The following is a 26014-nucleotide window of genomic DNA, read 5'->3' on the forward strand; positions in this document are numbered from 1 at the left end:
AAAACCATCATTACTTCTGAACATCTTTATTAAAAAGTCAGAGTTATTTGGTATTTAAAAAAAAAAAAATGCATTCATTAATTCATTATTGCTCAACAGTCGTGAACGTCCTTCACCTTTTAAAGCGCCAAAATGGCGACTGGATTCACGTTTGGTGCTGGTCAAACTGGTTCGTCTGCAGGAGGGTAATTCAGTTTAATATGTTTGTCTTTAAGCGACCACGGTTAATCAACATACATTGGCCAAACCAAATGTTTACATATGTTTCATAAACATAGCCTCCTATAGATAATTTTATTTCGACATCGCGAATCGTTCGGTTTTCGATCACAAGGGGCACCTGCTGCACACTTTCTTTTGACACCAAGTATAGGCTTTTTCCCGTGACCGTGTTCGTTCCTCGTTGAACACTAACTCCACAACATAACAATATATTTGAAATCCCGTCCTATACTGATTAACGTTAAAAAAAACTATAAAAATCGTAACTATAAATTTCAATGTTTCAGTTTTGAAGAATAATTAACAGAACGGAGATAACCACAGATCGGAGATAATCACAGATCGACTGTTAATAGTATATGTGTATTGCAACAAAGAACATAATTAATGGTCCTTTTGTGTTCATTTTAACCATAGTTTACTGTTTACCAAGGACCTGTGGAATTTTAATCATGTTATTATACGAGTCAAAAGCTGGATCCAACTATGTAAAAGTTGTGTTGGTTTACTGAAACTTAGTATTTGCTTTGTATTAAATCATTCCAAATAATTATTTGAAGCGTTGTGGTCAACAATGCAGTTTACCGGGCACAGCCCGAGCTCTACCATCTGCTCAATTACCACGCTATAGTGCCACCGCTGTCTCGTTATACCGTTACCGTGCCTCACGCTCTGGTGACTCTCGCTTCACAATCCAACACCCGTTTTCGGTCTTAGGGAAACTTACACATCTTTACGATCAAAAACACCTTTTCGGTCATTAGGGTCAGCTGGCTTTGGGCAAGGGTTAGCCATAAATTCTTACCTTTTCAAGCGTTAATCCAGTTAATCCCATTGGTCGGTCATGTTGACATAAACAATTGCGAAGAAAAGATGAATGGGAGAGCGGGCAGTGACGTCACACGCATGCGCAATTCATTGTTTACTGAATTACTCATGCATGTCAATGGGGATTCTAATGACCTGTTAAACGAGCACTAATTACATGTGATAGCGCCTGTGGTCCAGTGGTAGAGCGTCGGCTAATTAACGCATTAATTAGCAGAGCCGGTGAGCCGGAGAAGCGCGTTCGAGCTCCCACAGCGCTAATTGGATCTGAAAAAGTGCGCCCGGTAAAGTGCACTACTCCCGCGTTGTGTTATATCATGTTGTGTGGAAATAAGAACAACCAATTTACAAACAATCAATATCCTGATTTCCAATTTGAAGTGAAGTTGATTTTTGTATTATTGATCATGTTGATTACTGTAAGTGTGTGTTTGTATGTTCACAGGAGTGATTGACAGATTTACTTGTAAAAACATTCTAGCCATGGATAAGTTTGTCAGTAAAATGCCTGCAACAATTGGCACAGGTGCAAGACTAGGAATTATTGATATAATATAAGGAGCACAGAATTATGTGCAGAATTTTCAACAATTGCTGGCAGAATCTTCATTTTTATGCAGCGGAATACAGCTGGGATTGGCTTCAGCCATGTATATACTCGTTGCAGTACATTGCTTTGCTAATCAAACATCAGTGGGCTTGGGTCCTGCCTCATGCAGGACCATGTAACATGTGATGTCTCCTTAGCAATGGATAAATAAAAGTTATAAGTAAGTGACTTTGTTCAAAATATGCTTCTGTACACCCGGCAGTGAATGGGTACCCGGGAGGATGACATGTAACGTGACTGTTAACCTTCTAGCTCCTTCTTGAGGCAGCTTGGGTTATAGACTCCCCTGGCATCCAAGAATGACAATAGAGTATTATTATCATTCTTAGTTATCACATATCAGTGATATATGTTATTATTTTCTCAGTGTATACAACTTAAGAGATTTAAGAAAAACAACTATAACAAACCATGGTGTTCACAGATCCAATTATTGTATAATATGTCTTTCAGACAGAAAAACTAGTTTTAGGTGAATAAAGGTGAACTTCTGTCATGTCTGTACCTGTGGTATTCTGGTTAATATTTTGGCATTATGTTGCGATAGAAAAACTTCTGCAAGTATCGGTATGTAGCATGAAAGTGTAGTCTGTCATACAGACCCTGAAACAAATATATCCAATACAGCTCATGTAAGTCTATAATATTTGGCAAGTCTAGATTACTGCAGTATCAGTCTGAAAACGAAGAATGTCTCTTAGCTCCTTTTTATCATATTTTATAACTATAATTTAACAACTTTTTTTTTCTTTAAAATATTTTCATTTCAGAGACTAGATGTAAGTCTACTGAAAATGCTGAGGTTTGTGTCAGTAGAAACTTATGAGATGTGTTCTTTTGCAGATTTAACTTTGGTGCTACCCCTGCAGCAACTACTGGTAAGTATTTCATGGTTTCATAAGTGTACCAGTGATTGATTTGGCTAAACCACAACATCATAAACACATCAATGTTGCAATAAAGGCAATGGGCCTTGAATGTTAGAAGTTTAACTGTTCTGTAGAGTTGTCCTGAAGTATCTGAAGATCCCCCTTGATAAAAGTCCAATGCCTTGACCAGCCTAACTGATCATTTGTATTTATGTAGGTCAAATGCACCTCAATAGTGTCAATAACTAAATATTAGATTTTCAAGGATGTTGAAAGCCCCTGGGGATTCTGGATTGGACAAGTCCCCCGGGAACCTATGCTGGGTTTAGGAGGTGGATCGGATAGTCAGTTTGATGACTTGGATGATAGCATGTCATCGTACCCCGATAGCATGAATTGTTGCTCATAATATCAATCACTGGATTGTCTGGTCCTTATGCGATTAATCATGTTTTGGTTTTTTGTTTATTGTTAAGCTAGTTTATCTCTGCAGATATTGTAATATGCAGCTACTAACTGACTCGTTTCGCTTCAAAACATGGGATGTGTACTCACGGGCAGATGACCACGCAGTACACTCTCTGTCGGATTAACAAGACTTATTACTGAGTGAATTCGGTAATATTAGGCTCTTGGAGTAACGGGTCTTAACAGCACAATGGACTATATTAAATATGGAAAGGGCTTTGTTGCTTTACTTAAACCGAAAAGAAAATAAGATGGTATTCTCAATTTTATTACTCTTAACCCTAGAAAATAGTTATAAATTATTTGGAGGGAAGGGGGGGGGGGGGGGGGGGGGGGGCACGCCAGAAACCTATGATTCGAATCCTGGTTTGCCTCGATTGTTTCTAGGTTTGTCAGCACCATACCTGTGCTCGTGGGTTTCACCGAAGTGGTAAACGTCTGAGACCTGCTTCACTTCGGGCTTTCCTCCCACATTAAGCTGACACGCCGTGATGTAACTGGAATACTGTTAAAAGCGGCGTTAAATCCAACTCACACACACACACATATAAATTAGTTTTGAGAAAGGTTGAAATGATACACCGTGTAATAATATATACCATGTGACAAATGTGCGGAACACCATGGCATATTCTCTCTACTTGCAGCTGCAACTGGAATAGGATTTGGACAACCTGCAGCATCAGGCTTTGGCTTCGGAGCCACTGCTGCAAGGACCACGGCAACAGGCGTCACACTTGGAACCACCACTCAGGCCACCGGGGGTGGGTTCTCCCTCGGTGGCACTGTGGGGTTCCCGGGGACGCTGGGGGGTACAACTGCTACTACCTCTGCTCCATCGCTGGGGGCATCAGGGGGCTTCTCCCTCACTGTTCCGGGAGCAGCAACAACGACAGCGACTGTGCCAGCTTTGGGAGGAGGTAGGCTTGTCTTTCTCTTCCTCTCCTTTCACCAGTCTACCAGCATGTGGTTGTATTGTATCAGCAGTCAGTGATCATGTGGTTGTGTTGATTCAGCAGTCAGTGAGCATGTGGTTGTATTATTTCAGCAGAGGGCATTTGGTTGTATTGTTCCAGCAGTCAGTGAGCATTTGGTTGTATTATTCCAGCAGTCAGTGAGCATTTGGTTGTATTGTTTTGTTAGAGAGCATTTGGTTGTATTGTTCCAGCAGTCAGTGAGCATTTGGTTGTATTATTCCAGCAGTCAGTGAGCATTTGGTTGTATTGTTTTGTTAGAGAGCATGTGGTTGTATTATTCCAGGAGTCAGTGAGCATTTGGTTGTATTATTTCAGCAGAGGGCTTTTGGTTGTATTGTTTGGTAAGAGAGCATTTGGTTGTATTATTCCAGCAGTCAGTGAGCATGTGGTTGTACTATTTCAGCAGAGGGCATTTGGTTGTATTGTTTTGTTAGAGAGCATATGTGGTTGTATCATTTCATCAGATTGTTTCATCAGAGAGCATTATGTGGTTGTATTGTTTCAGGAGAGCATGTGTGGTTGTATTGTTTCAGCGGAGAGCATGTGTGGTTGTATTGTTTCAGCACAGCATGTGTGGTTGTATTGTTTCAGCAGAGCATGTGTGGTCGTATTGTTTCAGCGGAGAGCATGTGTGGTCGTATTGTTTCAGCACAGAGCATATGTGGTTTATGTGTTTCAGCGGAGAGCATATGTGGTTGTATTGTTTCAGGAGAGCATGTGTGGTTGTATTGTTTCAGCGGAGAGCATGTGTGGTTGTATTGTTTCAGCAGAGAGCATGTGTGGTTGTATTGTTTTAGCAGAGAGCATGTGTGGTTGTATTGTTTCATCACAGAGCATATGTGTTCGTTATGTTTCAGCAGTCAGTGAGCATGTGTGGTTGTATTGTTTCAGCACATAGCATATGTGTTTGTTATCTTATTTCAGCAGTCAGTGAGCATGTGTGCTTGTGTTGTTTCAGCAGTCAGTGAACATGTGTGCTTGTGTTATTTCAGCAGTCAGTGAGCATGTGTGCTTGTGTTATTTCAGCAGGCACCAGTGCTGCAGGTGGATTTAGCTTTGGCCTTGGGGCAACGGCAACAACTCCAGCTACATCTACGGTTGCAGTTCCCAGTACAGGTCTGGGTCTAGGTGCTGCAGTTGGGGCGGCCCCTGCCGGCGGCTTCAGTTTCGGCAAACCAACCAGTGTGGCACCTACACTAGGTATGCATACTTCCCACTACCACTGTCGTATCTCCCAGACATAAACTTAAGATAGTTAAAACACTATGATTAGACATAACTAGCCGACCATAGGGAGTTTTCATCTGGGCGCCGCTTTACAAAGCGATCAGAGCGCTACAATTATCGGAAGTCTTTGTTAAAGTATGGGAGTTACGATAGTATTAGCACTAAAAACAGGGCCAGCATCTCTCTGTTGTCTCTGAAGGCACAGTGGTTCCGCTGTGATTTAACAGGAATACCACTGATTGCAGCATAAAATAACAAACACAATGGGATCCTCACACAAATTGTATTTTTCGTAATTCCAATAGAGGTAAACATAACAAATAAGATCAGCATTAATTGGAGAGAAAGAGGTTTCTGCTGTAGTGAGAGATTTCCAATAGCCACAGTGTAAACCTATGTTTCTGGTTAAGGGAAGCCAGTTGGGACCCTTGCTGTGGATGCTGCACCATTTAATACAAGTCAAAAGTTTGGTGGTGGTGAGTTAGACTTGAATTGAAACATCTTCTGACTGGCTTCTCGTACTCTATGTCTACTACGCTGGCTTGGTTCTGTAATTGAAGAACATGCTATAGATTAGGGGTGTCACGATAAATCGAAATATCGATATATTGCTATTGGTAAGCACTTAAAGCCAATAAATTGATTGTTAAATCAGTTTCTGATCAATAGTATCGATTTCAGTTAGGAATATCGATAGTTTCGACTGTATTTACCATATAATGCTGTTCAAATTGGTTTTTCTGTTGATCATGAGTGGAAGTAATTTACACATGGTAATGTGGAAGTCTCTTTATCTTAAATTATTAGGGTAAAGAAAATCCAAATCAGTCATATCTCAAACTTTACTTTTTATTTGTTGTTATGGTTGGTGTATACAGATCTACAGCTACCAAGGAAGTGGCACCACCACATGTAGTACATGAAATACCTTGGTGTATACAGATCTACAGCTACCAAGGAAGTGGCACCACCACACGTAGTACATGAAATACCTTGGTGTATACAGATCTACAGGCACCACCACATGTAGTACATGAAATACCTTGGTGTATACAGATCTACAGGCACCACCACATGTAGTACATGAAATACCTTGGTGTATACGGATCTACAGCTACCAAGGAAGTGGCACCACCACATGTAGTACATGAAATACCTTGGTGTATACGGATCTACAGCTACCAAGGAAGTGGCACCACCACACATAGTACATGAAATACCTTGGTGTATACAGATCTACAGCTACCAAGGAAGTGGCACCACCACATGTAGTACATGAAATACCTTAGTGTATGTGGATCTACAGCTACCAAGGAAGTGGCACCACCACATGTAGTACATGAAATACCTTGGTGTATACGGATCTACAGCTACCAAGGAAGTGGCACCACCACATGTAGTACATGAAATACCTTGGTGTATACGGATCTACAGCTACCAAGGAAGTGGCACCACCACACATAGTACATGAAATACCTTGGTGTATACAGATCTACAGCTACCAAGGAAGTGGCACCACCACATGTAGTACATGAAATACCTTGGTGTATACGGATCTACAGCTACCAAGGAAGTGGCACCACCACATGTAGTACATGAAATACCTTGGTGTATACGGATCTACAGCTACCAAGGAAGTGGCACCACCACATGTAGTACATGAAATACCTTGGTGTATACAGATCTACAGCTACCAAGGAAGTGGCACCACCACATGTAGTAGATGAAATACCTTGGTGTATACAGATCTACAGCTACCAAGGAAGTGGCACCACCACATGTAGTACATGAAATACCTTGGTGTATACAGATCTACAGCTACCAAGGAAGTGGCACCACCACATGTAGTACATGAAATACCTTGGTGTATACAGATCTACAGGCACCACCACATGTAGTACATGAAATACCTTGGTGTATACGGATCTATGGATCTGAGAACTGTCATGGATCTGATTTCTTTGCATGGATCTTAGACCTACCATGGGTCTGATTTCTGTCTGTGGATCTGAGACCTACCATAGATCTCAGACTGTCCATGTTTCGGAGTCCTTCCATGGACCTCAGTGCCTCTGATGGAGTAGATGACAAGTGATGTTCTGTTTGTAGGGGGATTGACCACGGCCACAACAGCCAGCACTGGCCTGGGGTTGTTCGGACCTACTGCTGCGTCTGCCACTGCGGCCCCAGCCAGCATCTTCTCTGCTGCAACTACAACTGCAGCAACAGTCGGCCTTGGAGGTGTTGATCCCAAAACGTCAACAGCAGCTGGAGGTAAGTTGAAAGCTGTTAGTAATGAGTGATCCATTGTGCATGACAAGTATGTTTATGTTGTTTTATCCAATTACTGATCGAAATGTTATAACAGTCTTTGATGGTTAAGTTCAATTTGGGTTGCAGTGAGCACGGGTGGCCCTGTCATCTAAGACGCCTCAATTCGCTGTGCAGTGTTGTGTACCTTTGTGGGTTTGAATCCCACTTCACCTCGATTATGTTTCGAGGATTGTCAGCACCATATCCATACTTGTGGGTTTAACCAAAGTGGTAAACATCTGAGACCTGCATCACTTCAGGCTTTCCTCCCACATTAAGTTGACACGCTGTGATATAACTGAAATACCCTTCAAATCAGGGTTCAGACCCAACTCACTCACACATTCATATTGGGGTGTAACGATTCACTAAACTTTCATTGCATCACAATTCCATGACTACTCTGCCATGATACAAGTATCATATCCCAGGCCTAAAGGTTGTGACTAAAATGGTCGCCAAGGTGACCTCAATTTCAATTTGTCTACTGTCTAAAACTCATGTTACTGAATTTTGCTTCATCCTATTAAACATTTTGCTTTGTGTTACCATGGTTTCCTGATTTTTGTTGCAGGAACGAGTGGCACAGCTGGGAAAACCAGGTGATAAGAATCTGCTGTCTAATTGTCAATCATTGGCTAGCACATATTTTTGTCTTGATTTAAAGATGAATGAAAAAGAAAATTGCAAAATATTGTATTCAATACTCATGGTGTCAATCACTGTACTTACTGGTTCATACTTAATTAGCTACAGACCTCTGGAATTATTGCTGAGTGCGGCTTAAAAAAACCATTTCGTGTTTTTCATGTGTCCATTTTATGATTACAGCGATGGTAAGGCAGTAAAAGAGACCCACATGCCAGCAATGCTCGTGGAGACTGTCACAGTGTTCCAGTACGTAAAGTGATTCTTGTACTGTTTGTTGCTTTTAGACGCAGTTCACTATATTCAAAATTACATGTTATGGTGCCGCTATGGCCTGGATCAGCTGGTCAGTGTGGCTAGTTACATGTCATGGTGCCTCTATGGCCTGGATCAGCTGGTCAGTGTGGCTAGTTACATGTCATGGTGCCACTATGGCCTGGATCAGCTGGTCAGTGTGGCTGGTTACATGTCATGGTGCCACTATGGCCTGGATCAGCTGGTCAGTGTGGCTAGTTACATGTCATGGTGCCACTATGGCCTGGATCAGCTGTTCAGTGTGGCTGGTTACATGTCATGGTGCCTCTATGGCCTGGATCAGCTGGTCAGTGTGGCTAGTTACATCCCATGGTGCCCCTATGGCCTGGATAAGCTGGTCAGTGTGGCTAGTTACATGTCATGGTGCCACTATGGCCTGGATCAGCTGGTCAGTGTGGCTGGTTACATGTCATGGTGCCCCTATGGCCTGGATCAGCTGGTCAGTGTGGCTAGTTACATCCCATGGTGCCACTATGGCCTGGATCAGCTGGTCAGTGTGGCTAGTTACATGTCATGGTGCCACTATGGCCTGGATCAGCTGGTCAGTGTGGCTAGTTACATGTCATGGTGCTCCTATGGCCTGGATCAGCTGGTCAGTGTGGCTAGTTACATGCCATGGTGCCCCTATGGCCTAGATCAGCTGGTCAGTGTGGCTAGTTACATCCCATGGTGCCCCTATGGCCTGGATAAGCTGGTCAGTGTGGCTAGTTACATGTCATGGTGCCACTATGGCCTGGATCAGTTGGTCAGTGTGGCTGGTTACATGTCATGGTGCCCCTATGGCCTGGATCAGCTGGTCAGTGTGGCTAGTTACATCCCATGGTGCCACTATGGCCTAGATCAGTTGGTCAGTGTGGCTAGTTACATGTCATGGTGCCCCTATGGCCTAGATCAGCTGGTCAGTGTGGCTAGTTACATGTCATGGTGCCTCTATGGCCTGGATCAGCTGGTCAGTGTGGCTAGTTACATGTCATGGTGCCCCTATGGCCTGGATCAGCTGGTCAGTGCAGCTAGTTACATGTCATGGTGCCCCTATGGCCTGGATCAGCTGGTCAGTGTGGCTAGTTACATATTGGTGAAGCCACTTGTGGGTAACATGTCAAGGTGCTGTATGAGTGCTTGTGTTCCAGGAAGTGTGTGTGTGTGGAAAGCCACTGGTTGGTGACCTGTCAAGATGCTGTATGAGTGCTTGTGTTCCAGGAAGTATGTGTGTGGGAAGCCACTTGTTGGTGACCTGTCAAGGTGCTGTATGAGTGCTTGTGTTCCAGGAAGTATGTGTGTGGGAAGCCACTTGTTGGTGACCTGTCAAGGTGCTGTATGAGTGCTTGTGTTCCAGGAAGTGTGTGTGTGTGGAAAGCCACTTGTTGGTGACCTGTCAAGGTGCTGTATGAGTGCTTGTGTTACAGGAAGTGTGTGTGTGGAAAGCCACTGGTTGGTGACCTGTCAAGGTACTGTATGAGTGCTTGTGTTCCAGGAAGTATGTTAAGGAGGAGAAGACAGTCCGTGAGGACATCGCTCGCATGTCCACCAAACCCATGCTGAAGGTGCAGGAGGACGTTGCCGCTCTCAAGCAGTTGCTCTCTGTCGTCTCCAATGGACTCCAGAGGAACGCGTGTGCTGTGGACAAACTCAAAAAGGAAATGGCACATGTAAGTCATACTGTCAGAATGAGATGGGTGGTAGGGTAGGCGTGTGACTAAAGTGTTTGCTTGTTACCCAGAGAACCTTGTTTCACTAACCCATGTGGGTATCATGTGTCCCAGGGGCGGTCAGGTAGCCTAGTGGTTAAAACGTTCGCTCGTCACGCCGAAAACCCGGGTTTGATTCCCGACATGGGTACAATGTTTTCAAGCCCATTTCTGGTGTCCCCCGCCGTGATATTGCTCCTGATATTGCGCCGTGAGCTCCTGTAGCTTCTGGCTCGGAAGTCGGGTTTGACACCCAGCCGTGAAATACCAAAAGACATTAAAAGATGAGACCTTATATTAGCGGGCGGTCGGATAGCCCAGTTGTTCGATTCCCGACATGGGTACAATGTTTGAAGCCCATTTCTGGTGTCCCCCGCCGTGATATTGCTGGAATATTGGTAAAAGCGGCCTTAAATCATACTCACTCACTCACTCACTCACTCACTCACTCACTAAAATACAGCAAAACCCTAAAAAATGTCAAATTTCTACTAGCCCTTATGATGGATACATTAACCATTTGGCAGTTTGGTAAGGACCATAGTGCCAATTTCTAACTCTGCTATAGTTAAGAAAAGTTCTTTTCTTGCCTCTTTGAAAATACATGATTTGAAAATACTGAAAAATACCCACATTTGTTCATTATCTGTGTTGGGTGTTTTTAATGATGTATTGAAACCTAAGCAATATTCTCTTTCCAACAAGAATCCCAGAATTCCAGTTATCAAGATACCTGGCCAACCTATTTCACCAGGTATTGGTCACATTCACACGATCTGATAGAAGAAACATGTTTCCAGTTAAATTTCTAAACAGTCTTCCTTGTTACCTAGGAGCTGAAGAATGCTGAGATGGCCCAGAGGACCAAGGACATCCCTCCAGGACTCCAGTACGAGAACACAGCACCGACCATGTAAGTGTGTTGTACACCCTACTGGGTGGCACACAACTCAATACATCCCTGCCCAGGATTGCGCCGAAAGATTCCATCATCACACTTATAACGATGCCTAAGCCTTATGCTGTCTCTGTGTTGCTAGGGGCATAGGTGGCCCAGTCATCTAAGCCGCCGCGATTTGCTGTGCAGAGTTGCGTCCCTTGAGCACGCCAGAAACCTATGATTATGGTCGGAATCCCGGTTGCCCCAATTATGTTTCCAGGTTTGTCAGCACCATACCCGTGCTCGTGGGTTAACTGAAGTGCTAAACGTCTGAGACCTGCATCACTTCGGGCTTTCCTCCCACATTAAGCTGACAGGCTGTGATATAAGTGGAATAATGTTAAAAGCGGCGTTAAAACCAACTTAATCACAACTAACTACAGACTGTCCTCATGTTGCAGCTACTTCCAGCAGCTGGTGGAGGAGTTTGAAGGGAGGATGATCACGTACCGCCAGCAGATCGAGACCCTGGAGAACCATCTGGCCGCCCTCCACCAGCCCACCAGACATTCCCCGGCCGGTATGCTCTCCCTCAACACCCTTCTCTGCCTGCTTGCTATACTTCTGTCTTTATGTGCACCTATGATTGCTACGTCTGCTGCCATCGGTTTTGCCAGACTGACTTATTGGACTTTCCACCCTTGGGGACTCTGGAATAGAAGTAACCCTGGCTCTGTTAGCTTATCAAATGTCAGATCTAGTTGTTAAACTGGGGGACTTTGTTGGTTGTTAATGTACACTGTTTTAGATTTCTCGTGCCATCTGCAGGGTTCACTCTAGGAATTTTCTGACATGGGCCCTCTATGTGAAGGTTTCAAACTTTCCAGAGGATCGCCCATACAGCATAATGTTAACGTACCCCATTTCATTTGAAAATGTGGGCCTTTTTTAAATCAATTATGCCTGCATCGATGTCTGATTTCCTGGACTGCTTCTTATTGATGTGTTGTTACCATGGTTACTGACAGTAAATTTTTTAACTTATCTGCATTACTCCTTAATGCATTCACTGCTCACCTTTTGACAGAAAAAAAAAAGATAAATTACGCCAAACCAGGCACCACCCATCACAAGGGGAAAGGATATGGGTCTGTATATAGAAGTGTCGAAATTCACAAGGACAGCAAGCAGCAAAATTTGGATTAATTTAGAAACACGTCTGTACTGTATTGTGACCAACAGTGATATGGAGATGTCATATGTCTACCACTGCCGGTATGAAGTGGCCGCTGGTGATTGGGGGTCCTGCTTCAGAACGGAACGACATCTTTATTTTTTCCAGCAGGATCAGTCACAGCTTTCACTTTTGTCAAAAGGTGAGCAGTGAATGAATGCATTAAGGAGTAATGCAGGATAAGTATACAAATGTAAAAAATATCTAGATTTTACTAGTTTTCATAGTTTCGTCAAACATATTTGGTATTTCATCAGAATTAGACAAAGAAGCCCCAAATGTTGTCATCATGCTCAGTACTATGACAATAAGATATTGTTTAATAAGATAAATAATCAGTCTTTCTTCTGTACAGCCTCCTTGTGATTCAGTTCAGATTTTGTGTGTGCCGTGAAGATGACTTTCGTGCTATGTTTTACTGCAGAATTGATAGCTCTGATGAAGAAACTGCACGAAACCTTCATAGCCCTCGCTGCTCAGCTTCACCAAGTCAATGAGGCCGTCAAGGTACAACCTAACTTTTGTCCCCAGTGACTTGTGCTGGTCGTAACAGGTGACTTACATCTGTGAAGATCCAGGTTAGAATAGGCCTTCAGCAACCCATGCTGGTCGTTAGAGGTGTGTTACACCTGTGAAGATCCGGGTTAGAATTGGCCTTCAGCAACCCATGCTTGTCGTAATAGGCGTCTAACAGGTTTGGGTGGTCAGGATCGCTGACTTGGTTGATCCACGTCATCTTATGTCAATTGCATGGGTTGATGCTCATGATGAAATAACTGCATTGACTGGTCCAGACTCGATTATCTACAGACCACAGTCATATAGCTGGAGTGCGGCGTTATACATCAGACAAACAAAAGCAACAAAACCGGTGACTTAGTTAATCGGGTGGTCAGACTCAGTGACTTTTTTTGTAGCATGTCTATGCACCTCTATAGCTTGGATCATAGCTCATAATATCAATCAAAGACTCAATTATTTACAGGAATATTGCTGAGTGTGGCATTAAGCAAGAAACAAACAGAACAAAATAACTTTTCTCACATAGCAGAGAAACTTGGCACATATATTTAGGCTGGTGAACATGTAATCATCTTTTTGGTAATCTGATACAAGGTCAAGGTCACTGACAGTCCAGGAAGTAGTCATGCCAAATCAAATGTTAAGCCCTTTTCAGTAGATATGATTATATATTTATTATTAAGATAAGTATTAAGATTATGCTAATAGGTTTGTCAGTGCTATAGCCGTACTGGTGGGTTTTACAGTGGTAAACATCTAAGACCCGCATCACTTTGGGCTTTCCTCCCACATTAAGCTGACACTCTGTGATATAACTGGAATATTGTTCAAAGTTGCGTTAAACCCAACTCACTCATTACTCATGTAACCAACACATACTTTATAACTTCATAACTGTGAATGAGGTACAGGTGTTTTACCATAGAAAGAGTGTGATGGTCCATTCCGTTTTTGCATGTCAAGCAGTTTGTTACTTTGTTTGGGCCTGGCACCTCTGCACCAATTCATCTCTTGATCCCTGCTTCAACAGACCCAGAAGGAACATTACCTGAACTACAGAAAGATCTTCCATGGAGACACCAAGAATATTTTTGAGAAACAGCAGAAGGCTCCAGTGAGCATCACGCCCGCACGTACACTGGACCCTGCCGGACCCACGCCGTTCACGGGGATGACCAATGCTGCCGCTGCTGCCATGGCCTCTGTCCTTAATAGGTCACAGCAGCCTGCAGGTCAGGGAGTTAACCATGTAGTGAATGGTGTTCTGTTCTCTTAGAATGGTTTTAGTTGTTTATCTTTTAAAGGTGCCAACTGTCCTGAATTTTCTGTATTTTTTACGAATTTGCTACTAAAAAATCGAAAATAAGATTTTTTCCTTGGTTCACATGAAAATAATATGACAAATCTATAGAAACAAAAATCACAAGCAAGAAATTTACATAAACACTTGCAAAGAGAGTGTGAAGCCCATTTCTGGTGTCCCGCCGTGATATTGCTGGAATATTGCCAAAAGCGGCATAAAACCATTCTCACTCGCCACTCACACTGAGGTGTCAAACAGAAAATGTGAGGTCAGCAGAGACCTGTAAAAGTAGTGGAATTCTCTGAGGGTACTTGACTGGTAACTGTCTCTACCTAGTTTGTATTAACTACACTGTTGTAGAATGCCGTGCGTGCTCATCTCTACCATATTCTACATCTATAGCTATGTTATCCTTTTTGTGTACATTTACTTTTGGCCAAGTGAGCTCAACTAATTTGGTCATTTAGTGAGATTAGAATCAGCTGAGAAATAATGTCGAAAGGCTTGTAGTTTTTTAACTGTTTACTGTTGTTTTGAGGTCTTCGCATATCTTCTCAACAGGTGCCCCTCCCGTAGTAGGACTCAGTACCAGTACCCTAGGTGGGGCTGCTAGTGGGCTGGGCACATCGGCACTAGGCACATCAGGCGGACTGTTTGGGGGCGCTGGTCTCACTTCGACAACAGGTATGTAGGCCCATGTAAACTCCACTATGGTGCTCCTGTTCCATTGCAAGTATTAGGCTTTCTGTAACTAGTGATGGGTAATATCTTCAGTATGCAGGGATGAGAATGTTCCTTTTAATGAAATTCTTTTCATACCACCCGTTGGTAGATTTCAAAAATGATATTTGGAGACACTGGTGGGTGGGTGGATTGTCATGTATGTCAACATTGGTGGGTGGCTGGGTGGATTGTCGTGTGTGTCAACACTGGTGGGTGGGTGGATGGATTGTCATGTATGTCAACACTGGTGGGTGGGTGGATTGTCGTGTATGTCAACACTGGTGGGTGGGTGGATTGTCGTGTATGTCAACACTTGTGGTTGGGTGGATGGATTGTCGTGTATGTCAACACTGGTGGGTGGATTGTCGTGTATGTCAACACTTGTGGTTGGGTGGATGGATTGTCGTGTATGTCAACACTGGTGGGTGGATTGTCGTGTATGTCAACACTTGTGGTTGGGTGGATGGATTGTCGTGTATGTCAACACTGGTGGGTGGGTGGATTGTCGTGTATGTCAACTCTGGTGGGTGGGAGTATGGTCGTGTATGTCAACACTGGTGAGTGGGTGGGTGGATTGTCGTGTATGTAAACACTGGTGAGTGGGTGGATTGTCGTATATGTCAACACTGGTGGATGGGTGGGAGTATGGTCGTGTATGTCAACACTGGTTGGTGGGTGGGAGTATGGTCGTGTATGTCAACACTGGTGGGTGGATGGATTGTCGTGTATGTCAACACTGGTGGGTGGGTGGATTGTCGTGTATGTCAACACTGGTGAGTGTGTGGGAGTATGGTCGTGTATGTCAACACTGGTGGGTGGGTGGATTGTCGTGTATGTCAACACTGGTGAGTGGGTGGGAGTATGGTCGTGTATGTCAACACTGGTTGGTGGGTGGGAGTATGGTCATGTATGTCAACACTGGTGGGTGGATGGATTGTCGTGTATGTCAACACTGGTGGGTGGGTGGATTGTCGTGTATGTCAACACTGGTGAGTGTGTGGGAGTATGGTCGTGTATGTCAACACTGGTGGGTGGGTGGATTGTCGTGTATGTCAACACTGGTGAGTGGGTGGGAGTATGGTCGTGTATGTCAACACTGGTTGGTGGGTGGATTGTCGTGTATGTCAACACTGGTGGGTGGGTGGATTGTCGTGTATGTCAACACTGGTGAGTGTGTGGGAGTATGGTCGTGTATGTCAACACTGGTGGGTGGGTGGATTGTCGTGTATGTCAACACTGGTGAGTGGGTGGGAGTATTGTCGTGTATGTCAACACTGGTGGGTGGGAGTATGGTCGTGTATGTCAACACTGGTGAGTGGGTGGGAGTATGGTCGTGTATGTCAACACTGGTGGGTGGGAGTATGGTCGTGTATGTCAACACTGGTGGGTGGGTGGATTGTCGTGTATGTCAACACTGGTGAGTGGGTGGGAGTATTGTCGTGTATGTCAACACTGGTGGGTGGGAGTATGGTCGTGTATGTCAACACTGGTGAGTGGGTGGGAGTATTGTCGTGTATGTCAACACTGGTGGGTGGGAGTATGGTCGTGTATGTCAACACTGGTGAGTGGGTGGGAGTATGGTCGTGTATGTCAACACTGGTGGATGGGTGGATTGTCGTGTATGTCAACACTGGTGAGTGGGTGGATGGATTGTCGTTTATGTCAACACTGGTGGGTGGGTGGATTGTCATGTATGTCAACACTGGTGGGTGGGTGGATTGTCATGTATGTCAACACTGGTGGGTGAGTGGGAGTATGGTCATGTATGTCAACACTGGTGGGTGGGAGTATGGTCATGTATGTCAACACTGGTGGGTGGGTGGGAGTATGGTCATGTATGTCAACACTGGTGGGTGGGTGGATTGTCATGTATGTCAACACTGGTGGGTGAGTGGGAGTATGGTCATGTATGTCAACACTGGTGGGTGGGTGGGAGTATGGTCATGTATGTCAACACTGGTGGGTGGGTGGATTGTCATGTATGTCAACACTGGTGGGTGGATGGATTGTCGTTTATGTCAACACTGGTGGGTGGGTGGTATGTCATGTATGTCAACACTGGTGGGTGGGTGGATTGTCATGTATGTCAACACTGGTGGATGGGAGTATGGTCGTGTATGTCAACACTGGTTGGTGGGTGGTCTTGCTGGTCAACACTGGTGAGTGGGAGTATGGTCGTGTATGGCAACACTGGTGGGTGGGTGGGATTATGGTCGTGTATGTCAACACTGGTGGGTGAGTGGTCATGTATATCAACACTGGTGGGTGGAGGGTTGTGTGTCAACACTGGTGGTAGGGTGAGTGGTCGTGTATGTCAACACTGGTGGGTGGAGGGTTGTGTGTCAACACTGGTGGGTGGAGGGTTGTGTGTCAACACTGGTGGTAGGGTGAGTGGTCGTGTATGTCAACACTGGTGGGTGGAGGGTTGTGTGTCAACACTGATGGGTGGAGGGTTGTGTGTCAACACTGGTGGGTTGGTGGTCATGGGTGTCAACATTGGTCGGTGGGTGGTTCATTCTTTGCTGATATTTCAAATGTTAAAGTGTACACTTTCATCCCTGAATATGTTATATATTTATGCCTTTCATTTTGTAAGCTTTGTATCAGAATATAGTTAAACTTTTCTTGTAGTATACACTATCTCTCAGACATTAGCCCAGGGTTATATGAGTGTGTCTTTCTCAGCACGTTTTTGCAGCACTGCAACATTTCTTGAAATGTAATTAAGATCTGACTTGTGCATATCTGTTAAGTTCAGTCCTGTCATCATGCAGTAAGTGTTCTTGATGAAGTCCTGAACCAGGAATTGCTTTTGTCGTCATGAACAGCTTCTTATAAAAGCCTCTGAAGCCAGTTTTATTGACAAATATTTGTAAACTTAGATTTCATTGTAATATTGACTAGCGTCTTTTGATGAATACAGCATGATTAAACATAGGAAAGTTGTGTTGGGTCTATACACAATGGGCGTATGTCTCAGAGATTTGTCTCCACAGTGCATACACGTATGTAACGTGTGACTTACAATCAAATCTAGAAACTCAAATCTCATGTCAATCACCTCCCAGATCCATTCAAATATGATTTTCTTTTTTTCTTGTACAAGGATTGATTGTCAAGTGCATGGTTGCCAGGTTTCAGAGCTGAGACAATTACCATTTTTTGACATAATTCTAAATCATTACAAAATTTTAATAAGTCTTCAGGACATTTAGGAATATGTCCTAGAAAATTAAAGTATCTGAAATCAAGTATAGTTTAAAAAAGTTCTGAGTCTATGAAATGATAAACTAACTTTGCCTTGGTGGTGGATATTGCAAAAGAACATTTTTGAATAGGACCACTTGCTTTCCTGAAACTAGTAGCCTGTGTAGGCCTTCCTGTGTAGCCAGCTGTTCCTTCTTCTGTATGTAGGCCTGTCTGGGTCGGCTCCACAGCTGAGTGGGCTCTCCTCTCTGCTGTCCTCTTCTACTATGGCTACACCGGCCGCAATCAAGCCTCTAGGTTAGTGTGGTAAGCGTCCTCTGTTGTGCCAGACTAACTCCCTTGAATCCTCTAGTGTGGTAAGCGTCCTCTGTTGTGCCAGACTAACTCCCTTGAATCCTCTTGTGTGGTAAGCATCCTCTGTTGTGCCAGACTAACTATCTTGAATCCTCTTGTGAGGCAAGCACCTCCTTGTTGTGCCAGACCAACTCCCTTGAATCCTCTAGTGTGGTAAGCGCCATCCTTGTTGTGCCAGACCAACTCCCTTGAATCCTCTAGTGTGGCAAGCACCTCCTTGTTGTGCCAGACCAACTCCCTTGAATCCTCTAGTGTGGTAAGCGCCATCCTTGTTGTGCCAGACTAACTCCCTTGAATCCTCTTGTGTGTTAAGCACCATCCTTGTTGTGCCAGACTAACTCCCTTGAATTCTCTTGTGTGGTAATCATCCTCTGTTGTGCCAGACTAACTATCTTGAATCCTCTTGTGAGGCAAGCACCTTCCTTGTTGTGCCAGGCCAAGTCCCTTGAATCCTCTTGTGAGGCAAGCACCTCTTTGTTGTGCCAGACCAACTCCCTTGAATCCTCTAGTGTGGCAGGCACCTGCTTGTTGTGCCAGACTAACTCCCTTGAATCCCCTAGTGTGGCAAGCACCTCCTTGTTGTGCCAGAGTAACTCCCTTGAATCCTCTTGTGAGGCAAGCACCTTCCTTGTTGTGCCAGACCAACTCCCTTGAATCCTCTTGTGAGGCAAGCACCTCCTTGTTGTGCCAGACTAACACCCTTGAATCCTCTTGTGAGGCAAGCACCTCCTTGTTGTGCCAGACCAACTCCCTTGAATCCTCTTGTGAGGCAAGCACCTCCTTGTTGTGCCAGACTAACTCCCTTGAATCATCTAGTGTGGTAAGCACCTCCTTGTTGTGCCAGACTAACTATCTTGAATCCTCTTGTGAGGCAAGCACCTCCTTGTTGTGCCAGACCAACTCCCTTGAATTCTCTTGTGTGGTAAGCACCTTCCTTGTTGTGCCAGACTAAGCGTCCTCTCTGTTGTGCCAGATTTTCTTATGCACCGGACTATATGTTGTGCCATACTTTATCCGATGAAGTCTCCTCGTGTAGCAAGTTTCCTTGACTCCTTGTTAGGGTACACCTCCATTATTCTTGCACCAGATTAACACAATTTCACTGAGGTGAGGCAAAACTCAGTTGAATCAAAATTGCTTCTAAATTTCTAACTGCACAATATGTCACTTTTCCCAGCCTACCCCTTGTATGGTTCTATAGACTGTGCTGTGCATGAATCCCTGCTTATCTGACATGCAGCAATACACTGCTACATGATACAACATGTATCATAGAACATTTCTTTATGACACTTGTTGTGATGCACTGATACCACATGTTCCTGTTGTTTAAGACAACTCTAATACAGGCCCAGTCATCATAATGGGGGAACAGATATCATGGGGGACCAGGCATCATAATAGAGGGCCCAGGTATCATAGGGAGAGGCCTAGCCATCGTAAGGGGGGAAGAGATCTTATAATGGAGGGCCCAGACATCATAAGGAGGGCCCAGGCATCGTAAGGGGGGAACAGATCCCATAATGGGGGGCCCAGGTTTCATAAAGAGGGGCACAGGCATCACAATGGGGGCACAGATATCAAAATGGGGGCACAGATATCACAATGGGGGCACAGATATTACAATGGGGGGAGAGGGACAGTTATCTTAATGGGGGGCCCATTTATCATAATGGGGGGGGGGGGGGGGGGGGCAGTTATCTTAATGGGAGGCCCAGGCATCATAATGGGGGGCCCAGGCATCATAATGGGGGAACCAGTTATCATAATGGCGGGCCAGGCATCATAATGGGGGGCCAGTTATCATAATGGGGGGCCCCCCAGTTATCATAATGGGGAGCTCAGTTATCATAATGGCGGGCCAGGCATCATAATGGGGGGCCCAGGCATCATAATGGGGGGGGGGAGAGTTATCATAATGGGGGGCCCAGGCATCATAATGGCGGGCCCAGGCATCATAATGGGGGGCCCAGGTGTCATAAAGGGGGGCCCAGGCATCATAATGGGGGCCTAGTTATAATGGGGGGCCCAGTTATCAAAATGGGGATCAAGTTATCATAATGGGGGGCCCAGTTATCATAATAGCGGGGCGCAGGTATCATAATGGGGGGCCCAGGCATCATAATGGGGGGCAAGTTATCATAATGGGGGGCCCAGTTATCATAATAGCGGGGCCCAGGTATCATGATGGGAGGCCCAGGCATCATAATGGGGCCCAGTTCTCTTAGTGGGGGGCCCAGGCATCATAATGGGGGGCCCAGGCATCATAATGGGGGGGGGGCAGTTATCTTAATGGGGGCCCAGGCATCATAATGGGGGGCCCAGACTTCATAATGGGGGGGCCCAGTTATCATAATGGGGGGCCCAGGCATCATAATGGGGGGCCCAGGCATCATAATGGGGCCCCAGTTATCATAATGTGGAGCCCAGTTATCAAAAAGGAGAGCCCAGGTGTCATAATGGGGGCCCAGTTTTAATGGGAGGGCAGTTATCATAATGGCGGGCCCAGGCATCATAATGGCGGGCCCAGGCATCATAATGGGGGGCCCAGGTGTCATAATGGGAGGCCCAGGCAACATAATTGGGGGGTCCAGGCATCATAATGGGGGGCCCAGGTGTCATAATGGGGGGCCCAGGTGTCATAATGGGGGGCCCAGGCATCATAATGGCAGGCCCAGTTATCATAATGGCGGGCCCAGGCATCATAATGGGGGGCCCAGGTGTCATAATGGGGGGCCCAGGCATCATAATGGCAGGCCCAGGCATCATAATGGCGGGCCCAGGCATCATAATGGGGGGCCCAGGTGTCATAATGGGGGCCCAGTTTTAATGGGGGGGGGGGGGGGGGCAGTTATCATAATGGCGGGTCCAGGCATCATAATGGGGGGCCCAGGTGTCATAATGGGGGGGCCCAGGTGTCATAATGGGGGGCCCAGGCATCATAATGGGGGCCTAGTTATAATGGGGGGCCCAGTTATCATAATGGGGGCCAAGTTATCATAATGGGGGGCCCAGTTATCATAATAGCGGGGCGCAGGTATCATAATGGGGGGGGGGGGGGGGGCATCATAATGTCATAGTGGCAGGCATCATACATACAAGTGGACTTGGCCAATATAACATTGCTGACATTGCTGTGTGATGTATGTATATCGGCTGTACCCTGATGTGTATTTATTGTAGGGTCATCCTTTCTCCAAAGGCATATTTTGGTAGTGATTTAAAGGGGCGAGCATGGGTGGCCTATATCCAGAGTCAGACAATACCTGTTTAGGAATGGTCTTCAGCAACCCATGCTCACTGGATTGTCAGGTCCAGGCTTGATATTTACAGGCCGCCGCCATATAGCTGGAATATTGCTGAGTGTGGTGTTAAAGAAGAAACAAACCCGTAAATGCACGGTCCACCTTGCAATACTCTGTCACAGAAAGTGAAAACTGTTCCCAGCAGCTGTAAACTCCCTCCTTCTGTTGCAGGAGGCCTCAACTCCTCAATCTTCAGCACACCAGCAGCTCCGGCCACCTTTGCATCATCCACCCCGCAAACTGCAGGGGTGCCCGCCATCCTCGGAGCCACACCCGGACAGTCCACCCTCTCGGCAGGGACCAACAAACCCTTCCAGCTACAGAAACCCCCACAAGGAGCCAAGCGAGGAAAGAGATAATGAGATGTACATCGTTCATTAGGCCTTCTTTTTCTATTACTTGGTTTATGGATAGTTGTCTCAAAATCTCAGGTCGGTGCTGGAAATATGATGGAAACTATAGCAAGATCCTCAGGTTTTATTACACATTTTTAAATTTTAAAATGTTGTTGGTAGGTTGTGGAAATAATATCAAAAAGTTTGTATTTTTTATAAAGTGGTACAAAAATGGTAAAGAATGCATGCTGCACACCACTTGGGAGATCAGGTAAAGCTGTGAATAATATTTATTTCAAATATATGATCATCAAAGGTTTGGCAGAAATAAAATAGTTTTAAAACAGGAATTTTATTTTTTTCCACAATCCATATTTTTAATGTCACTGGATCCGTAACCAAGTAATATAAAATCCAATGTCTGAGATCCTCTGTGAACAAGGTTCATTGCATTGTACGGTACAGATGAAAGTGTTGTATTTCGTACTTTCATTGTAATTGTAGTCATTATTGTGTCAAGGGACCAGCTGTTAGTGGGTGTAAAGCTCCTGGCTGGCTGACCATCATCCAAACTATCCTCTCGATTGTAAACACTTGGTCATATAATAGGTGGAATAATGTCCTTACAAAAGTTGATAAAATCATGAAAATGTCCTGAAGACATTTGTCTCTGGTAAAATCTCTGGCTGTGGCTCAGAGTAGGTGTGAAAGCTACCTGCACTCAGTGTTTGGAAAATATCGTGTTGTCATCCATAAGGCTGATACTGCTTGAGGTTTAACAAAGGGAGGGCTTATGATATGACATTAGATGATAATTGATGTTTGAAGCCAGTACAGAGGTGTGCAACTGAAAATAACATGCATGTGGAAAATATATTTTGTACCTTGATATTATGTATTAAAATTTCAAATGTCTGTGTTTTTGTGTCAGTTATGTTTGTTTGTTTGTCGCCGCACTCAGCAATATTCCAGCTGTATGACGGTCTGTAAATAATTGAGTCTGGACCAGACAATCCTGTGATTGATGTCATGAGAATCGATCCACACAATTGAGATATGATGACATGCATCAAACCAAGTCAGCGAGCCTGACCACCCCATCACTTAGTCGCCTCTTACCTCAAGCATAGTCACCTTTTACAGCAAGCATGGGTTGCTGAAGACCTATTCTACCCCGAATCTTCACAGGTCTGTCAGTCATGTGATCAGGACTGATCCCTTCCTGATGTACCTTAACTAGCTGTGCAGGTCAAGCACCACAAATGCATCAACTAAGTCAGCGAGCCTGACAACCTGATCATGTTAATCGCCTCTAACCACAAGCATTGGTTGCTGAAGACCAATGCTAACCCAGGTCTCCACAGGTGGTGTATCACAGTAATTGGAATATAAAACAACAATGCCTCGATTATCATCCAAAAGGGATTCCATGTGATGCTAAATAGTGGTGAAAATTATGTGAATGGATCACTGAAAATCAGTGATGACAGCAAGTGTTTGTGAAAAGGGTAGGCATGTCCTGCTCTATGGGTAGCACCCACCACTCACACAATTTGCATAAAAAAGTGTTTCTTTGCTTGTTGGCTAATACCACTCAGCTGCTCTCCTGCCATAAGATGTCGACCTGTAAGTAATCAAGTCTTGACCCGACCATCAAGTGACATTGGACCAGACAATACAGTGACACAATAGCAGTTTATTGGGGTTTTTTAAACTAAAAACGCTATGTCAAATTCAGAGGTGACATCACCTTCGAACTTGAACAGCGACCCAAGATCAGAGTCGCCATTTTTGATTTAGGAACTGGGGGTCGATTCAAGGGTAAATACCAGTGTACTGTGTACCAGTGTGGATATGCTGCAGTAACAAGAAACACAAAAAGGTGAGGTGTGATACAGTGGGTGGGTGTTTTGGAGGGGAGGGTACATGGATCTATTACAAACTAGCCAGTTCAACACATCCTTACCATGTCAAGTCTTACATCACTTTGTAAAGGTGAGCTCCAGTAGCTTCTGGCTCGGAAGTCGGGTTTGACACCCAGCCGTGAAATACCAAAAGACATTAAAAGATGAGACCTTTTATTACCAGGCGGCCGGATAGCCTAGTTCGATTCCCGGCATGGGTACAATGTGTGAAGCCCATTTCTGGTGTCCCCCGCCGTGATATAGCTACCACTCGATTCCGTCCTTGCTGTTGTTTTAATACATTTAATACCTCGGAGTGGATTTGTACACATCCACTCCGATGTTGACATATCCAGCTTTGATTGATGAAGGATCTTTGTTGATGCAAATGTAAACAGGTTGGTGTCGGTTTTAACCATGGTTCATCGTGATTCCTCTTAAACCACTTCACAGATCAAGGGACTGAAAGACATTTCACATGGACACATACAAGCCTCTACGTGAATTCAAAGTTCTATGCACTGTAACAACAATCTCTGTATTTGCGAAATGATATGCTTTAGTGAGTATTGTCTCCATGCACATTCCACAAGCAAAGAACCGGACCGAAGAGGGTAACATTTTTAACATTGCCACATGTACCTTCAATTCAATTTCAAAACGACAAAAGGGGGTAATATTTGAGGAACTCTCCATCAACCCCTTCCACAACCAGAATCGTGGCCAAGATTAAACACTGTACATATTCCTTATCAGGAGATATTCTAGTTACATATCTTCTTGAGGATTTTGAACGAGAACCAGTTAGATGTGAGGTAGCCATTATGAAAGGAAGTATATTCGACACTCTGCTCCCCACCCGCCATGGGGTGTCAACAAGGCTGGTGATGTAGAGGAAACCGACTACAAATACTACAACAGGGTTGCTATACTCAAGCAAAACAGACATAGGCAGCTATGATTGTCCAACAAGGCAAAAGTCAGGCTGGTTCCGCCCTAGACAGTTACCTGAAGACAAATAGATCTCGGAGGTCAATAATGCCAGATTCATAATAAAATCATTTCTACTTTGAATATAAAAATACATTCAAAATTGAAGCTTACCATGTCCAGGGCATTGCGTGACCAGCCAATTGATAGAATCGGGCCCATTCTATCACCCGTCAGGTTTTGGGCCAAAGTAACACTGTTCCTGGCTTAGGTGCCCTCAACCACCAGAATCCCATCCTCTGCCAACACAGGTGTGCAACCCACAGCAAATAGGTTGCCCACGGGTCGCGTATTAAGCAATGCCTAGCAGAACAGGAAATACATTTCAATGGTGTATCATTATGTCTAAGATTTTATTAGCATCAATATTACTAATATCAAAACTTGTTGCGGAAAAGTTTCGTTATATATCACATTGCGACATTTAAAAAGAAACTAAACTCGAAAACAGAAAGTACCATCGTTCAAGCTATATTGATAAGGAAGTCACACATCTTCCGGCTAAAATGCCTTTAATTTCAGCCAGTCTAACGCTTGATTATCTCTAATTGAAAACATTGGGGCCAACTGTGAAGGCATGTGATACATATAATTACAAAACGTCGGTTGGATCAGTTCACAAAGAAACAGAATTGTCTGACCTACCTTGAAGATTCTCAATATATATACAACACTTCACTCTGCTGCAGTGTACACTTGAATGCTGCAATGGTATAGTACATGAATATCAAAATTTTAAAAAATACCATTCGGTCAGTGAATGAAAATCAGCATATATATAGCTTATGCGGAGTTTGCATTGCATTTCCAAAGGCAATATACTATATATCTCCAACATTACCTAGGTAAGATTCAATAACCCTTGACAGCAATATTTAAATATAATGTGTAAACATGCAGATCGGATACATGTATGCTCGACCCGTGAAGATCCGGGGTAGAATAGGTCTTCAGCAACCCATGCTTGCCCTAAAAGGCGACTGTGCTTGTCGTGAGAGGCGACTGACGGGATCGGGTGGTCAGCGATAGTATAGAGAGCTCCGGGAACATACTATCGCTGTGAGGAGCTTGCGCCAGAAACCTATGATTGTG

General features: G+C 44.5%; 1 protein-coding gene across 4 annotated transcripts; it reads left to right on the forward strand.

Annotated features, from left to right (window-relative positions):
• The first annotated feature begins 116 nt into the window (after window positions 1-116).
• On the forward strand, window positions 117-22910 carry LOC139449584 (nucleoporin p58/p45-like). 4 transcript variants are annotated; one of them, XM_071231043.1, is made up of 16 exons: window positions 117-185; window positions 2504-2538; window positions 3645-3917; window positions 5001-5174; window positions 5612-5677; window positions 7311-7475; window positions 8089-8116; window positions 8346-8411; window positions 9952-10126; window positions 10999-11078; window positions 11507-11625; window positions 12704-12786; window positions 13832-14033; window positions 14666-14788; window positions 18242-18331; window positions 21865-22910. In XM_071231043.1, the coding sequence occupies exons 1-16, from the start codon at window positions 133-135 to the stop codon at window positions 22050-22052; spliced, it is 1920 nt and encodes a 639-aa protein (XP_071087144.1). In that variant the 5' UTR covers window positions 117-132; the 3' UTR covers window positions 22053-22910. The 4 variants fall into 4 exon arrangements, with proteins under 4 accessions (XP_071087144.1, XP_071087147.1, XP_071087146.1 ...); XM_071231046.1 differs by having other exon boundaries at window positions 18242-18340; window positions 21865-21949; XM_071231045.1 differs by lacking the exon at window positions 18242-18331.
• The last annotated feature ends 3104 nt before the right edge of the window (window positions 22911-26014 follow it).

Source organism: Haliotis cracherodii, unplaced genomic scaffold (assembly GCF_022045235.1).
Source record: "Haliotis cracherodii isolate W230 unplaced genomic scaffold, xgHalCrac1.p SCAF_8, whole genome shotgun sequence".
In the NCBI taxonomy this organism is placed as follows: Eukaryota; Metazoa; Mollusca; class Gastropoda; order Lepetellida; family Haliotidae; genus Haliotis; species Haliotis cracherodii.

What these genes read in the sequence shown, in the direction of transcription:
- LOC139449584 (XM_071231043.1), top strand. Translation starts at nt 133, where the DNA reads ATGGCGACTGGATTCACGTTTGGTGCTGGTCAAACTGGTTCGTCTGCA. An exon ending in GGCACAGCTGGGAAAACCAG is followed by an intron (nt 8,117 to 8,345) that starts GTGATAAGAATC and finishes TTATGATTACAG; the next exon opens with CGATGGTAAGGCAGTAAAAG. An exon ending in GAGACTGTCACAGTGTTCCA is followed by an intron (nt 8,412 to 9,951) that starts GTACGTAAAGTG and finishes CTTGTGTTCCAG; the next exon opens with GAAGTATGTTAAGGAGGAGA.